Raw genomic sequence first — 17,220 nt, 5'->3', positions numbered from 1 at the left:
TAAACGATTTTAAATAATATGCTAATAAAAATAAAAAGAACTGCATTATTTTCAATGTGATGTGATGTGACTAAAGGACTGCATGAAACATATTATATGTTGTAATTCAACAACAATTTTTAATTTGGAGCATTATAGTGAAAACCATAGTGCTGCACTTGTGAAAGTAGTGAGCGTAACACTGCTGGACAGGGCATGTTTAGTTTTGTTTTTTTCAAAGAACGTTTTTCTTTTTTTTTTTTAGCCAATAGAAGCCATGGCATCCTGTTCTATAGGTTAGAAAACTATGAGTATTGTTTGGAAAATATATGAGTATGTAATAGTTTTAAAATGATTGATTTCCAGAAGTATGTTATGAAGATTGTTGTTTGAAAAGAGCTGGAGATTTTATCAAATATTTTCTTATCAAATCATTTACTTTACTTTTAGGGGTAAAGAGTATTGTAAAGTTAATGAAACTTTAGGGGATTGCATTGAACTCAAAGCAGTTTTATTTATTAATTTATCAATTTTAAATTAATTAGCCAGTTTGTTGTGTCTTGTTTAAACTCATTATGTAAGAATTTGAAGCTTCACAGCTGTAGCTACTACACCCTTTACTCATGCACAAGAGGAAACTTGCAATTTTCTGCAGAGCTACAGTGCATCCAGAAAGTATTCACATTGCTACACTTTTTCCACAATTTGTTACATTATTCAAAATTGCATTAAATTAATCTCTTTGCTCAAAACTCTACACACAAATACTGCATTATGACACTGTGTAAAAAAGGTTTTAAAGATTTTAGCAAATTTATTATATAAATCTACATAAGATTCAACAGTTGACGGGGCAGGTCAAACACCAAGAATATAATCTAAGAAATTGTCTGCAGACCTCTGAGACAGCGTCGTCTTGAAGCATGAATCTGAGAAAGAAAATGAAAATGTACCACTAACTGGGAGGTCCCAATGAGCTCAATTGAATCTCATTGAACATCCCTGGAAATATTGTATTTGAAAATGGCTCACAAGAATCTCCATTCAATATGATGAAACTTGAGAATCAAGGATAGGATTGCTAAACTTGTGGCATCATAAAAAACTTGAGAATGTAACGACTGCTAAAGGTGGATCAAGGTGTAGGCTGTGGCTTAAATGTGATTCTTTGGTTTCCCATTTTAATACGTTTGAAAAAAAAAAAATTCTCCACATTGCCATCATGAGGTATTTCTATGTAGAATTTTCAAGAAAGAGATTGGTGTAATACAATTTAGAATAAAGGTGCAGCATAGCAAAATGTGTTAAAAGTGAAGTGCTGCAAATACTATACTTTCCAGATGCACAGGATTTCCTTACAATGTGTCACACACTATTTTTGTTGCTTCTAACTCCTTCACGACCTTACGTGAGGAGAAAAAAAAAGCATAATGATTTGAATCAACAGCTAAAATAAACTGTATCCACCATAATTTTAGATCCACTATGTAACCGGTTAATTTGCATAAGGGTTACTGCGCAGTTTGCCTCTTCTGGGGCTGAAGGCTGTTTTGCTCCTGCTCAACACAGCCGGCTCTTCGTCGACAAACACCGGCCGGTAAACTGTTGCTCACGCCCCCTTTTCTTTTCCTCCCGCAATACTTAGACTTAAAAAAAAACGTGATTGACACGAGCAAAACAACCAATCAGAGGCAGTCTCGATGTGGACGCGTGCCAAAGTGACATGTTTATGTACGAGTCGGGCCAATGGGAGCTTAGATGAGGGGGCGTGGCATTGGTTTGGAGGAAAGAGGCAAAACAATCTTTATCCTCCTAACCGGGCGGCTTTTTGGATATCTTGGGCTGCGGCGGAGACGGCAGCGGTGGAAAAAACTTCACATGTAGACTAGAATAGAAGTTAGGACTCAAATAGCTCCTATCAAACTGCGACAATCCCAATAAATGTATCTAATTCCCGCAATTTGCACTAAAACCCTACAGAAAGCCGACATTCTTTCTTTAGTCTCCACTCTCCGTGACTAAATATGGAGTCCAAATGCATTTTGGAAAAGTCGTCGGTCGGGACAAGCGTCGGCGGTGTCGTGGACTTCAACTACCGGCCGGGTCGCTACAACAGCCGGGTCCCAGCGGTGGCAAAAAGCAGCTTCACAGCGGGGCCCATCTTTTACAAATGCGTAACGGACGGAGGCTCGACGGCGACGGTTAAAAACGAGCGAACTTCGTCCGTCGGTAGCGGGCACTCACCGGGCGTTGGAATATTACAAAACGTGGAAAAAGTGAGTTCTTTCTCTAAGCTTTCAAAGTATACCCACGTAGCCACGCAGATATCACAGAGTCAGACGGGGTTTACATGAGGGTATAGTTTGACATATGCCGCTAAATGGCTTGTAACGGTGACGACCATGATGCTCGCACGAGACAGCTACAGCTGTTGGGTCGTTTTTACATGTTTTTTTATTAGATAAAGTGGTTTTTTTAAAGGCTCAGTTTCACGAAAGCGTCAATTAGAGTGTTTATCTTGTGTTTTAACCGCTTTAAATGGTTGCTTATTCTGTGAGCAAAGTTTACAGTGAAGGGGGGGGCAGGGATTCTAAACTACATGATTTACCCCCTCCCCCATTGACAAGGGTGGAGTTACAACGTGAGCTTCCTGGCTGCGCCGGCCCGGTTCCTTCACGTCAACTCTTCAAAATACTAATTTGATTTTATATGATTATTCTTTTTTTATTATTATTATTATTTGTTTATTTTGTCCTTTGCTTCTGCTTTTTATTTGCATCACTTTTGGATTTTAATCACATTTTTTAGCCATTAGTTGCTTTCTGAAAAGAACAAAATAAAGACATGTTATCAGCAGCATATAATAGATTCATTTTGTTAATGTGTCTGTCAGGTTTTCATGGAAGTAAGACCGTTGCCTTGCTGCGTGTTTATGTCAGTGGTTCTTACTGGGGGCGGGGCCCCTGGAGGTATATAGTTACTGTAGGAGGGGGTGGGGAAGAGTGGTTAAATCTGTTGATCGATGGCTGGAGGGGGGTATTAAACGAAACTAGGTTAAATCAATATGATGTATTCTATGGTATGACCATTTTCACGTGCCATATGCTGAGCTTGATTTTCTGTGCTAAAATCCACCTAAAACACACAGCTCCATCACAGTTGTTAATGATTCATTGGGGGAGAGAGAAAGAGAGAGAGAGAGAGAGAGAGAGAGAGAGAGAGAGAGATATGAGCAAGCTACAGTACTGTTTGGGGTGGAGTGAGTGAACTTTTTATGGCTTCTGGAAGAGAGAGAAGTGGGGGCAGAATGCCAAAGTTTTGAAAACGTTGGTTTATTAACATAGTTTTTGGCATTGACTCAAAGGGATAGTTTGGATTTTCTGAAGTGAGGTTCTGTGAAAATATTAGCAATAGTTCTACCAGTACTGTAATAGAAAAAAAAAAAAGTGACTTGCGGTGAGTTTGTAGAAAAATGAAGAAGTCTTCAGAGTGGCAAAATGCCAACAGCTAGTCAGGCAGACCAAGTGTTTAGCTGTTTTGGGGATTTTGTAACAAGTCAAACTGAAAATGTTTCAGTGGAAAATTGGGCAAGAATAGTAGATATAAAGCACCAATATTTTCATGAGAGACAGTTGCTGGGTTTGTGATTTTTCTCAGCCAAGCAGCATGGAAGTGACTATGTTACTGTTTTATTGCCATTGCTTGCTGTCTGTATAAATCCACTTAATCAGCTGCTCCATCTAATCAACATCCTCAGGAGACCTGGGAAAACACAGGAATGTACAATTTTCAATGCTGTTCCACAACTGACAAACAGCCAAAATATCTACAATGTTACTCGATTCTTGGCAAACTTAGAATGATGAGTAACAAGAGGCATATTTGTACAGTTGGTAGTGTCAACCAATGTAATGGTGAAAAAAAACAAAACAGTGACAAAGTTATATTATCCACCAATTTAGCAGTGTCTGTTTAAGCGGCATTTATGGTTCAAACTTGCTAACATCAACTAAACAGGTGGAATAGCTCCCTGTGATATGTTATCTATTTACTACAGGTAGAGGAACTGTTTCTGAAAATCACATTGTGGAAACATAATTTCAGTATATCTGAACTGTCCATTTTAGCACTGTAGGTTTTGTGAATTAATTTTTTATGTAAAAATGCTATTTTTTTCAGACTTATCTTCTGCAGTTAGGATATTGTAAAAAAACAGTTTCTAACAGGTTGAGCTCACTTAAATGAGAAACAGTTCTTACAACTTTCCAATATATTTTTAAAAATAGTTTTTATTATACCAAATACAGGTTATTAGTTCTTCAACTACTAGGAATGATAAAGGGAAGTTAAGTTTCTTTCTGCTTCATTTTCCAGACAGCCGTCAGAGACCAAAAAGACATTGGTTCCACTGGGATCCTGAAGAGGGCCAGTCCTACCCTCTGCTTTGGCATGGGCAGGCAGTTGCCAGGCAGCTCCATAAGTTTGGACATCAGAAACCCAGGAAAACAGGCAGAGCTGGCCAACAGCTTCAGGCCAGCACAGGGGCAAAATGTCCCACAGGCGGAGATACAACCCCTTCCCTCCTCCCACATCCCAGTCCCCAGAAACAGGTAGGAAAACTGAGGCCAGCAACAGTCGTGGACCCATTTATTTTTGGTTTTGTTTGTGGACCGCATTGTTTAACTTGTAGACAAAGCTCAATTTTGCGTTTTAGCAGAAACACACTCCTTCTGCCAGCTCATAGGATTCTGAGGCACAGAGGTATTTTGCTGTGTGTGGCTCTTGTGCCCGAGGCTAATTTGGCTGTGACTTTGTTGTCATAAAAGCAATTGGCTCTGGCAGTTTGTGCATTCAGCTCTGACTTGTGTTCATAAGGTCTTAAGAGAAGTGAAATACACCATCTGCCTATAACCGTCCAGTGGTTTTGGTCTGAATGGTGTGGGAGTGTACTGGTTAACTGACCGCATGTTTAGTGCTCCATCCAGAATAGTTTCGAAATACTATTCCTTTGGAGAGTCAGAGTTTGCAGTCAGAGGCAGAATTGCTCAATCTGCTTGACAGAAGGAGGGGAAAAACGGGGAGGCACGCTACTGATAAGTCAGTTTAACTGCTTTTGGGAAGGTTTTTTATTAGTCCAAAGTCATCATATTGACTGTTTTAAGTTATATTCATCTCCAGAGTCCAGTTGATGTGTTAGCTGCTTTTTTCATGTAGATGGGCAGATAAACATTATTGTTTCTGCTTGTATGTGCTGGCATTGTTGTTTGCCTCTGTTTTAGCTGTTTCATTTCATTTTCCAATATAGTTGGATCCACAGCCTTCTTGGTGTAAAATACACACACATGCAGACTGTTGTCTGAAAAACAAACAGAACTAGCATGCAGCGATGAGCTTAATGCACTGACGAGTGATTATGTAATATGAAAGAGGACTGGGATTGGATATCGGTTTAGCTTTAAAGCTTTTAACCGTTTTCTCTACTCAGCTATTGGTTGCTCTTTGTGTCAAGTCCCTACCTGTTTGTCAAATGACTCTTGGAGATTATTAAATGCCTGGGGGATGTACAGTGTAAAAATTAAACAACTTGATATGTTCCCTGATTGTCTGTTAGCTCAGTGTAGTAGATTTATTCCAAAGTAACTTAAAAAATACATATTGCTGCAGCACTGACAAAACATAATATTATGAGAAAGGGTGTGTATGGTTAAAGGGGTTTCAACACCACACTCATTTACTTCCATCTCAACACATGAATTTCACGTGTCAGTGATCATTTATACTATGCTGTGAGTGAAGATCTCTTGGGAGCCTGCAAGACTGAGTTTACTTTTAAATCAGAACAAACTGCTTAAATTCAACATAGCGCCTATGATGGCCAAGAAAGCATCTATTTTTGTCTCTTACATACACATGCTGACCAGATGTAAGGCTACAGTACAATCATAGCAATCTCACTGTGCACACTGCTACCACGTTAACAAATTCAGCGTTGACATTATTCAGACTGTAAGAGAGCTTGCATAATATTATATAACGGTGTGGTCATAAAAATGAAGTCTGCTTGTTGCACTGTTGGCCTTTTCTAATACTGTATTGCAGTGAGTTTTCCAGACAAAGAGTTGTGTTTTGTTTTGCATTCAGTGTCAAGGAACTATGTTTTTTACAATTAAATCATATCATAGTGATGATGCATACCCCTCTACCCTATGCTGCTTCTAATCAAAACCTGTTAAGTTTGTTATAAATGGATATGTTTTCATGGATTCTGTTGGTTTATCTTTAAGTTTTCTTAAATTGCTGAAAAGAATGATAGTCGGTATAAATGTAGGGCATCTTTTCCTGCCAGCTGAACAATGTATTTATTTTGAATTTCTGTTTAATTTAGCATGAACTTCAATAAGGTTTTGTCCTTGATACCAGTGATTGAAAAATTAAACTATTTTGTAATAATTTTCCCTGAAAATTATTGCAATTTCCAGGGAATTACAAAAAGATTAATTCCCTGGAAATGCTTCAAAACTCAGTAATTTGAAGTTAAGTATAGTAACATATTTGATTTAATTTGTAATACAAGATCTACTGTGACTGTGTTTTTCTTCACTCGTTCCCCACTGAGTTTTCCAACTGTACAATATCCGTTTTTCTTGATGGTGAAAAATATTTCGTCACAAGAGTTTCTAGCAGGAAAGCCTATTGTTTCTATTTATACTCAAGTAAATCTTTCTACAGTCTGCAACAAACTTGTGTTTTACTTCTGTTGGCAAAGTTTTTATGTAGGGATGTTTACGGAAGTGCTAAGCTAATGCTAGCATTTTTACTTTCTGTTTTGATATGACTTGTTGATAATTTGCTCCCAAGTTTATGAAATCACTGCTTCATAAACTCAGTGATTTCTTTTGATCAACAAAACATTGGTGAATAGTTTTTAATAGTTTTTTCATTGTAGATGTAACTGTAGTGGGTTTGAAATTTTCCATTTAATAAGTCACATCACAGTAGTTTCAATGGTCAAAATAATTCTCTTACAGACTGTGATTTAGAAAAAAAATATTTGCGGAAATTGCGGAAATCTGATATTGATAATTTAAAACGCTTTGATTTGGACATCTTGTACATTGAAAAAGCAAAAGTTCATCAACAAAATAGCAGCCTGTTTTAAAAATGTGTTAGTTCATTTAAAGATATTACTTTGGATTTGGTGTATCGGGTGACTAAAATGTACCTTCAATGGACCAAGCCTTCATTTAATTCTGACTCTATTTGTTAACCAGATGAGGATGTAGAATTAATCACAATTTATTAGAGATCCACTGGTCAGACTTTTCCTGGATGATACAAATTTCTTGTTTTGTTAGAAATTTGACCTGATTCTGATGTTATGCTTTAAGAACTGTAAGAGAAACATGAAACATCTTTTTTTTTTATTGAGAAAGAATTTTTAAATGCAACAGAAAATGAAAGAAAAAATATTGTATCATCCCCCATGTATTCATCAGTAATATGAGTAGCTTTTACAAAAGTACTTCACAAAAACCAGATTTTGAGAAATTTCACCTAAAGAAAAACATTATTTAATTGTAGCGATGGGGAAGGGGTGCCTGAAATATCAATCCCGTTAAGTTTGCAAACTTCTGCGTTTAGTGGGTTTGACCAGGAGTGTGTTTGCTGCACTCTGTACCCTGTTTCAGATAACGTCAACAAAACCATTCATCTTCATTTGTTTCCCAACAGCTTAGTTAATACTATTCCTGTGTGACAGGATTATGTGTGCTTAAGGAGACTTTTTTGCTGGGAAGACGTGGCTCACCCCTCTGTGTGTTTTGTATTGGTTCAATTTTCTGCATTTTGTATCTTGTGCAAAACTCTTCACTTTCACAGTTTGTCTTGTTGGTTTTCAAAACCTGCAAAGTAGGTCACTATCCCTTCAGCAAGTCTGGGCAAAAACCCTCGCAGGATGAGAGAAAGAGCCAATGCACCTACTCACATGTGCTTATTCGATTAACAAAACTAAACCCCCCTGAACATCTTTCAAAACTCCCACCCGTTTTGTCAACTGCACCCCCTCCTCAGGGAGTCCTGTGTCTGATTAAGTCTCTCTTGCATTCACACCCTAAAGCAAAGCATGTTCAACCTGTCAATTCTCATCAGCATGGGACCCAGTACCCTGATATTGAACAGAGACTAGTTGAAATGAGCAAGAAAAAAAAACAGTAAGGGCTGATGAGATGAACAGGGGAGGGGTTACTTTATTTTGATGAAAAGAGTTTGTCTCTCTTATCTGTCCTTGGTCAGGTACACGGTTGGCTAGCATGAATGGAAAACACTGAGTTGGCTTAACAGGACACCAGCAACCGGCAGTAAAGGGAGGGGCAGTGGATATGATTTGTGGTGTATCTCTTCTGTATTTACTGATATTCTGTTTGGATAAGAGTCAGTGGGACTTTTTGGGCAAGAGGGAGTGAAGTCCACCTCTCAAATTCACCTGGCCATGACCATCACACCTACCAAATCTTCACTTCAACAACTGGTTGTTGAAGGTCAGAGTCGGTGAAACAGCACCCCAACCCCAATCTAGTCTGGGATGACTAACCCACATTCAAACCCATGACATTGCCTCCTGAGAAACACAATCCACTGCTGTTTAAGTGACTGCTTTCTTACAATTCAGTAGTTTGAACTTGTCAGTGCTATCTTTAGTTTTAAAAGAATTCCTTCTGAACTTGTTGATCCGTTTTCACATGTTGTGTCGGCCTCTTTTTTCCTCTCGCTCCCAAACCGCAAGAGGTTGAAGCTTTTGCACTGACAGGCAAGGGTGAAAGGTCACCCCTCAATGAATGGAGTTATGCAGGAGGGGCGGACCTAGATCAGGACGCAAACAGGCATCTGGCACGTCTGGTAGGTCAACCTCAGGATTTGGGTCGCAGAGCTGCGCCGGCAATTTAAAACCACAGATGATAAGTGACAGCTCATCATTTAACACTGCAGCTTTATTATCTCCAGATTGAGAGTCGAGTGGACAAATGAAAAGCTTGTACATAGTACATATTTTGACAGTGTAGTATCATGTTTGTGGCTCAACATCCACTAAATAAACCGACCGATAGAAGTTCAATTTAAATGATTGTATTTAAAACGACAAGAAATTTTGCACTGATTTCACTGTGTGAGCAGTCATCAAATTAGTAAACGGCTGAAGTTTTTTTTTTAGCAAATTGATGTAAATAAGGAAAATCCTAGGTCCAATTCAGCTTGTTTTGTTGCAAAAGTATTTTTAAATTGAGAAAATCTAACCTTCACATAACCTATGAAACTGTACATTGGTGGAAATGAATGCTTCAGTACTGTGCATCTTTTCTTTAGTGCAGCACCTTTTAAGGACCAAAAGGAGAGGAACTTCCTTTTGAACAATCCCTGCATTCCTGCAGTAAAACGCTTCATCTCTTGTTCACCCACACTAATAGTCTCTCACATAAGGCCTCCTGTTCTGCCACAGCAGCGTTTAGAAACCGCTCAGTCAACTGTCATTCCTTCTTCTCAGTAGATCTTTCTGTCCCTCTACCCAACAAAGTCTTCATACCAACCAGCAGCTGTTGTGCGCCACTCCTTCTCCCCTTTTCCACCAGCTTCAGCTGCATCTAATTTTTCGCCTTCTCTGAACTTTACAGTAACTTTCACACAACCGTTGTCATTCTTTTAACAGCTCTGGGGCCTCATGCATAAAGTGTGCGTGCGCACAAAAAATGTCCGGCCCCATATTTTACACACAAGTCGGCATGCATAAAAATTAACTTTGCGTCAAAGTTTGCGTAAATATATGCGCACTTTTTCGCTGGCGTGAAAATGTGCCGCAGCCACGCAAACTTTTTCTGTGGACAATATCAAACTACAAAGCGCCAAAACTCACCTAAATACACTGAAATCTTACTACATTTGGTGTTATTTAGACCAAGAAGCACCAAATCCGATGTTTTTCATGATTTGAATATTTTATTGTTTAAACGTAAACAATGAAACTGAACCACATTTATCCTCAGACAATAAGTCACGCAAAATAAAGAAAATAAAAGTATGTGAAAACCTCACTCGAATGGAAATGGTACCTTTCTTCATTTTCTGTTTCATAAAGATGGAACGCATTGGTCAGTGCGCCAAAGTGCACAAAATGCATCTGCGGGGTAATTTCATTCTCACAAAAAGAAAAAAAACAGGGTAGGATAAGCACTGAAAGAAAAAAACAGGGTTGGATCAGCAGATTAACTCAAACCTGCTGATTAAAAATAATCAACAGGTTTGACTATTTTTAAGGTGATCAAGGTGTGTATGCAATCACACGAATGCAAGTAGCAGCACAAAGGTGTGCCGCTTAATTGTGGAGCTCTTTGGCTCCGGTGGCGAACATTGTTAATAGAAGGATTCAGTGGGAGCGTTTGTTCAGAGATCATATTGATCTGCTGGGAAATAATTTTTGACTTGGCCAACATGATGATGGTATATGAGAGTCTCGATTTCTCAGACTGATCATCCTGGATCTCTAAGCAAAACTTAAAGAAGGAGCCATGCGGTATCGGTGCAGCTGCAGTCATCCTTCTGTCGAGCCATGCCCACTTTGTGAATGCGCCTTATGCATAAAGCATCTTTATTTTGTAAATGTACAACTCATGCATATGATTCTACTATTTAGAATAAACGTCCACATTCCCCACTCAGAGGTTCGATTTTTTTTTTTTTTTTTTTTTTTTTGTCTGTGTGCCGCACTTTTCTAAATTATTTTGTATGCCAAGTTTTAGTGTGAAAACTGCATTATTTTATGCGTGAGGCCCCTGGTTTCCTATGACCTATTGTTTGTGCATGTAAACAAACAATAAAAATTGGTGCAAACATATTTATTGAACTTAGGGTTGTTGTTTTTTTTGTTACATGTTATTTGTAAAAATGAACAAAATTGGTTTTCTTTTGCCTTTTATAACAATACATCGTACTTTGTTTCTCTTGCCCTCATTTTTTTCTGAAAGGTAGCGTAAATCCTCTTGAAATCCAGAGAAGATGACGTACAGCAGGGGTGCTCAAGTCCAGTCCTCCAAGGCTACCGTCCTGCAACTTTTAGTTGCAGCCTCACTCCAGTAGACAAGGGTCAGCTATGAACAGGCCTGGTTGATTCAGGTGTGTTGGAGCAGGGATGCATCTGATAGTTGCAGGATGGTAGCTCTCGAGGACTGGACTTGAGCACCCCTGACGTACAGTATCTCATCTTTCTGTTTTAACTGTCAGAAAGTTATTGTAGTTTTTTTTTAAATTCTTTATTAAAATTTACAGTGAGGATAACGACTGTATTCGCTGGAACCTATGAGATGGGAGCTTCTCTGCATTATTGTATCAAACCCTCTTTATTAAAATTCATATGTAAATTAAAGACATCTGTGTTATTTCCACTGTACTTATCGGTACAATAGTCATGAGATGCATGAGATGAGATGACTGGTATTATGGGAGCTTATGAGTTAGACATTCTATCCTGTTTTATTTTGTAGATTTGAGTAATTAATTAATTTTAGTTGTGTCTCCTCAAATATGAGATCTTAGGAAGAGAAAGATTCACTGTAGAGGTTTCTTTCTACATGCTGAGAAACTTCAGCTGTCCGTGACCTCAGTTCCACCTGAAGGATTATTGACATTGCTGTCTTTTGCTTTATTGCGGAAGAGAGCGGTAGTGAACTTCTGCCATTTCGATCGATGTTGTGGTGTAAAGTTAAACATTGTGGACAGTGATTTGTCAAAATGCCAGGGCCTCAGAGGGAGTAAGTAAATCAAAGAGTGAAGAAACAACTCAAGGGGAGTGTGCAGATTAAAGATTTTCTTTTGTGCTTCAAATAACTTCACCAATACTCCACTTTGAAGATTAAAGCTTAAATCAACATATTAAAAAAAAAAATACAAACATGCCACACCCAAGCTGTGAAAACCAGTAAGCCCAGTTCCTTTTAAGCTCATAGAAAACCCCCTGTGCTTTGTGGAAGTTTCTTCAAGTGTGTGTTTAGACATGCACTTTGTTAACAATAGGGCTTTGTTGGATGGGATAATGAATTACAACCGTGCCCTCCGACAACTAGTGCTGACAGACGGGCAATCAGTTCTACAAATGAAGGAGGTAGTATTTTTTTTTTTCAATTTTATCTGACATCAAGCATCAGAAGCACAATGCTGAGATAGCAAATCATGCACAGCGTGACATAGTTAGACTTTCATTATCACATATCTGCTAGTGTTTTTTTTTTTGTCTTCTAAACTCCTGGCCATTACATTATTGGAGTGTGCTTGCTATGTCCTGCTGAATCAGCCCAACAGCTCACCTGTTATCATGTGGGGCCTGGCACATTTATATGGTTCTTCAAAACATTTCAGTCTAGATGGTGACTGGGGTGGCTAAATCCAGTTTTAGTTTAAGGGGTTTTCCAAAAATATAGGATTTGTAAAGATTGGGTTGACAAAAAAAACTTCAAATGCTTTAAATGAGATATTTTCCATGGAAAGAACCATGATTCTTGAACTGGTTCAAATCGGATGCCTTCAAACGTCCGTGCCTTGCTGAGAGCAGACACCTCTTTTTATCAGTTTGGGGAGCCAGATAAGTGTTGTCAACAGTGGGTATTTTACAACATAGTAGAGAGTGTTGTAGCAAGATGGGAGAGCTGGCTGAGTTGTGCGTATTAGTTCTTTTTTCATATAACTTCCTTTAGTTTAACAATTCACAGACATTTAAGCTGATCACCAATACAGCATTTACTCTTAACGTAGATGGCTTATCTTTGTTTTCCAGCCCTACAGTCCATGCTCAAAATAAAATCAGCTGCTTGGTTTCCAAAGCAAATTCTTCATTTCTATAATTTTTTTGGGTTGTTTCTTTGTTCAATTGACCGCGCTTTTTCTCCAGGTGTTGACCAGTGCCTGGGTGATGTAATGATTCACATAGAAAATCCAGCTGAACCATACTTAGAGCTGTGAAACCTTTTGTTTTTGCTGTTAAAACACAGGACAATAATTAAAAAATTCATTTGAAAACCATAGTAGACCCTGATCTGTGTAAATGTGGAAAAGTCCTAACATTTAAAAGTAAAATATCTTAAAACTATTTAATATTTGATTAAATTAAATTAAAATACATGTTAAATGACAGAGGAAAACAAAATAAACAACACTGAAGTTCAGTTGAAAATGGAGATCTTGGAACTGCCTAATGGATATGCTGTTTTTGAAAGTTTGACAAAATGCTTAGTACTCATACACAACATTTAAGTTCTGAGCCCTGACTGGAATATATATATATATATATATATATATATATATATATATATATATATATATATATATATATGATGAGAATCACTATTAAACAACCTGAACTGTCATTATATTCTTGATAAGGTGGAGCGGTTTGTCATTTGGAGAGTTCAAACAGTTGTGCTCAAACCCAACATAAACATAAATTATGTTGGGTTTGAGCACAAACATGGCTCTACTCAGAGCTTAAATGCAGATGCAGAGTAAGGTATGGGTCAGTGTCCAAATAACCTCTCGAAGTCGCAGCTCTTCTGTGGTGAAGCAATAATGAGAGGTTTTACATGCTGTATACTCAAACTGTTTCCTCATCAGCTGCTGTTCCACCCACAGTGGGCTTTAATTCAAAACTCCAAAAGTCTATTGTTTGGCTTTGATGGAGCAATAAACACTGTTGCAGTGATTCCCTGTTTAGAGTAATTGAATGAAGTTTCTCTTGTTTGTAATTTGGAATCAGAGCGGAAGAATGATGATCCAGTAAGATGTTTAGCTGCTTCAGTTTTTCCTCGCTCTTGCTCAATCTGCTCCAATCCGGTTTGAACCAAGAGTCAACACCACGGTCTCAGTTGGTTGGATTTACACTATGTTTTACTCACCATAATTGCACCATAAAGAAAAGATGGAAAAAATGAGACTGGGAGAGATAGGAGTAGGGGAATAGCTCAAAGTTTGTCAGTTTTTGGACACTTAGAGAAAGAAATAGATACGTCATCCTTGAATTTGAACCATAAAATTCTGTTCTTTATTTGGCATTCATAGCTCAGCTTAATTGGCGTCAGTAAATTGCTGAATGATGAACTGGCAATTTCTCCAAGTAAACCACAGCCCAGTGACCGCTGGAGATGCCCCCGCAGTCCCCACCCCGCGGTGACCCTGCAGGGATTAGCGGATACAGATGAGATTACGCCTTGTGGGCACTTCAGTGTATTCACAGAGTAAAGATGTCTTAACTTATTTATGGTTAAGAAGTTCAGTGTTGCGTTAATGAAGATCATTGCTCGGCAATTTTTGTCAATACATTTGAGAGTGATTTGTCTAAATTTAAAAGTGGAGTTGCCAAGACAGTCTCAAATGAAGAGACTGTTACACTTTAAGCTCAAGCGGTTACCTTGTATGTTTAAGTCTGAGAGAGTAAAGACTTGGCAGGGAAAAACCTGACTGTTCAACAGACGGAACTTTTCAGCCATTTATAAAACATGACTTTTTCTCTGGGCCAGAGCTGAGCCTGGCAGGCTCTCCCATCTGGCTGTCAGTTGGAATTTGGCTGCATGAAAATGCACAAATGTTGCATGGGGACTCGCCAGTTGCGTCCAGCTTGCAATTATTCTTTTCCATCTTTATGAAAGCAAGCAGCTTTCAGCTTTTCTTGTAACAAAGAATATGTTCATAAACAATGGGTTGTAATGCCCCCACGGTCATTTACAAGCAAATTTCTACCTCTTGGCTGCGGTCTGCAAGGATATGCTCATTTTATGATCATTGTGTCTTTAGTGTTTTCATATTATGTTCTTATTGCTTCCATTCATCTTAATAACTGTCCTTTGTTGGCACAGAGGGTCGAAATTGAGAACCTATTACTTTATATTCCGTACAATCAAAATGTTCAGTGCAACATCGATCCAGCAATAAGTTAAGTTATTGTTTGGGACTGGTCTTTGTAAGTTGATGCTTACTGTAGTAAGGGGTAGCCAAGCCTTGATTACCTGTACAAGTAATCAATCGCCTTAAATGTGTATGCAAATGTCGTATAAATGCAGTCATTTCTCGACTGACTGTGATTGCTTTAACTAACTGATAGAAACAGCTGCTCAGATTTCCTATGTGACTCTTGCTTAGACCCGGAAATCTCACAAGGTTTAGTCTTCTGTCATCACAAAAATGTTGGCAAAACACTTCAGATATAGAGTATGTTATTAGACATCCTAATAATTTCTGACTTGGCCAACATAGACAAATTATGGTACACATTTACTTTACTCAAGCACGTAAAAAAATTAGTGATTTTAAACTCCAAAAGGCTAATAGTTGATTAAACTAACACAACACAGTAAGTGTTGTGTTTCTGGCATACCATCTGAATATTTAAAGAAAACCATAATAATATGCACTAATACATGTTCTGTTTGAACCTGTGGTTGAAGCAATGGATTGCAGTCAGTTGCTGGCCTTGCAAAGTTAGCTGTCCTCTTAATGTCATAAAACAGTGTTGACCCTCAGTATTAGCTGCAGCACATTACAGGCAGCTGCCATCATAAGCAAAATTGTGAGTCTCCAATGTTACAGCTATTCAAATCTGTAATATAATATCCAAAGTTTTGGACATCAGCTGCTTTTCAGAATAAACATTTAAGGTTCACTGTCTTTAACATTTGAATTGTCTTTTTTATTTATGAGTTATATTATAAAACAACTAAGCAATCATGGATCTGTCTTTGGTTTAGAAATGTATATAGAACAACATGAGCTATTCTTGATGAAAATAATGCAAGCAACATCCACTTTACAGGATGTACCAGTTTGCTGTGTCTGGCTTGATTGTGCTGTTTTCCTTAAAGAAAATTCAAAGATTTCATAATGTGCTGTGCAATCAAACAGAATATAACTTCTTAGCTGTTTAGCTAGCGGCTTTTATGCTTTCTTTTTGTGGGTCTCCACCTTCCTAGCTCGCACTGCCTATAAAAAAGATCGGAATCAGTTTTTTAATGACTAGAGAGTTTCTCTGTCTGACACTCGCCTGTGGATATTTGGCTTTGTCGGAGAGGGTAGAACAGATTGGATTGCTAACAGCAACAACGATGGTTTCCTTTCACAAAACACAGGAAACCAGGCAAGAACCTGCGCTGGCTTGTGGTGGCAGCAGGGCAAATCTCAGAAGTAGGCATGAGTGGGAGTGCTATGTGAGGATTGAGAAACAAAGTTGGAGCATGAGTGGAGAAAGACAGCTGACCGCAGTTGAGGGTCTCCACCATTTACATTCCTTTCTGTTTCAATTAATCCTCCCTGTCCTATTTCTAACTTGTATTTCTAAGTCAGTGATCTGTCATCACTGACTTAGAAATACATATAAGAAATACATATTTTCCATATTTTGTCTCAACTATTTGAATTCTAAGACATGGAGAAGGGGGTGGCATTTTCAACTCTGTTCATAAATAAATCCAGTTTTTCCATTGCTGGTGCAACCAAGGAGGGTTTGGTTTATTTAGATACATGAACAGCTAACTTGAATGGATGTCAAAATAAGAAAAAGAAAACAGAAATTTGGCAAGATTCTGTGGCTTGCCTCAACAGAAATGAAGAATGACATGCTGCAAGATAAGGAAGTGGTGTTATTGTAGACAGAAGGGCCTATCTTTTTTGTGGGCCTCAGACATAAATAGGAAAATCAGGCTAGAAAAACTAAGACCCCTGGTAAAAACAAATTCCCTGCATTCCCGTAGTAATGGATATGCTGGTAGAGAGGAGTGCCTGCAGTTGAGAGGACATTAGTTTCATCTACTTTTTGATATTATAGCATTGGTTCAATGTCTTCTGATTGGCAAAATGATCACAAATGGTGTCTTCTGAACGAGTTATGCCTTCATTTACTCCCTGCATTTGGGGGCAAAGTTCTAGCTTAAGTTATTATTGGATGAAAACGGCACTTTGAAATTGCTAACTTTGAGTCTTCTTAACTCTATAACATCATCCAAACCCAAGACTGTGGTTGTTAGCGTGACATGGACAGTATGATGCATTAAAATTGGATATTTAAGTTTTTAGCTGACAGATAATCAGTAAGGGCAGATTAAGCTAAAAATGATCTGATCTAGTTACCAGCTAAATTCTCAGCGTATATATGCAGTTATATTGTGTATATGTATATATGTGAGTCAGCCAGAATATGTCTCTTATGGACAGAGATCATTG

The 17,220-nt window shown here is 38.2% G+C and overlaps 1 protein-coding gene across 2 annotated transcripts in view; it reads left to right on the top strand.

The window, feature by feature from the left end:
• Nucleotides 1-1,778: 1,778 nt before the first annotated feature.
• The window catches only part of slc2a4rg (SLC2A4 regulator), a 42,333-nt gene continuing 26,891 nt past the window's right edge, over nt 1,779-17,220 (top strand). For both annotated transcript variants that reach the window (XM_055046282.1, XM_055046281.1), the window contains exons 1-2: nt 1,779-2,255; nt 4,354-4,589. In XM_055046282.1, the coding sequence (XP_054902257.1) occupies nt 2,004-2,255; nt 4,354-4,589 (488 nt within the window). In that variant the 5' untranslated portion in view covers nt 1,779-2,003. The remainder of the gene's footprint in view (nt 2,256-4,353; nt 4,590-17,220) is intronic.

The sequence above is a fragment of the Poeciliopsis prolifica genome, unplaced genomic scaffold (genome assembly GCF_027474105.1).
Source record: "Poeciliopsis prolifica strain line A6 unplaced genomic scaffold, Auburn_PproV2 SCAFFOLD023, whole genome shotgun sequence".
Lineage (NCBI taxonomy): Eukaryota > Metazoa > Chordata > Actinopteri > Cyprinodontiformes > Poeciliidae > Poeciliopsis > Poeciliopsis prolifica.
Note: the sequence above shows the minus strand (reverse complement) of the source record. Positions and strands in the feature narration are given on the sequence as shown.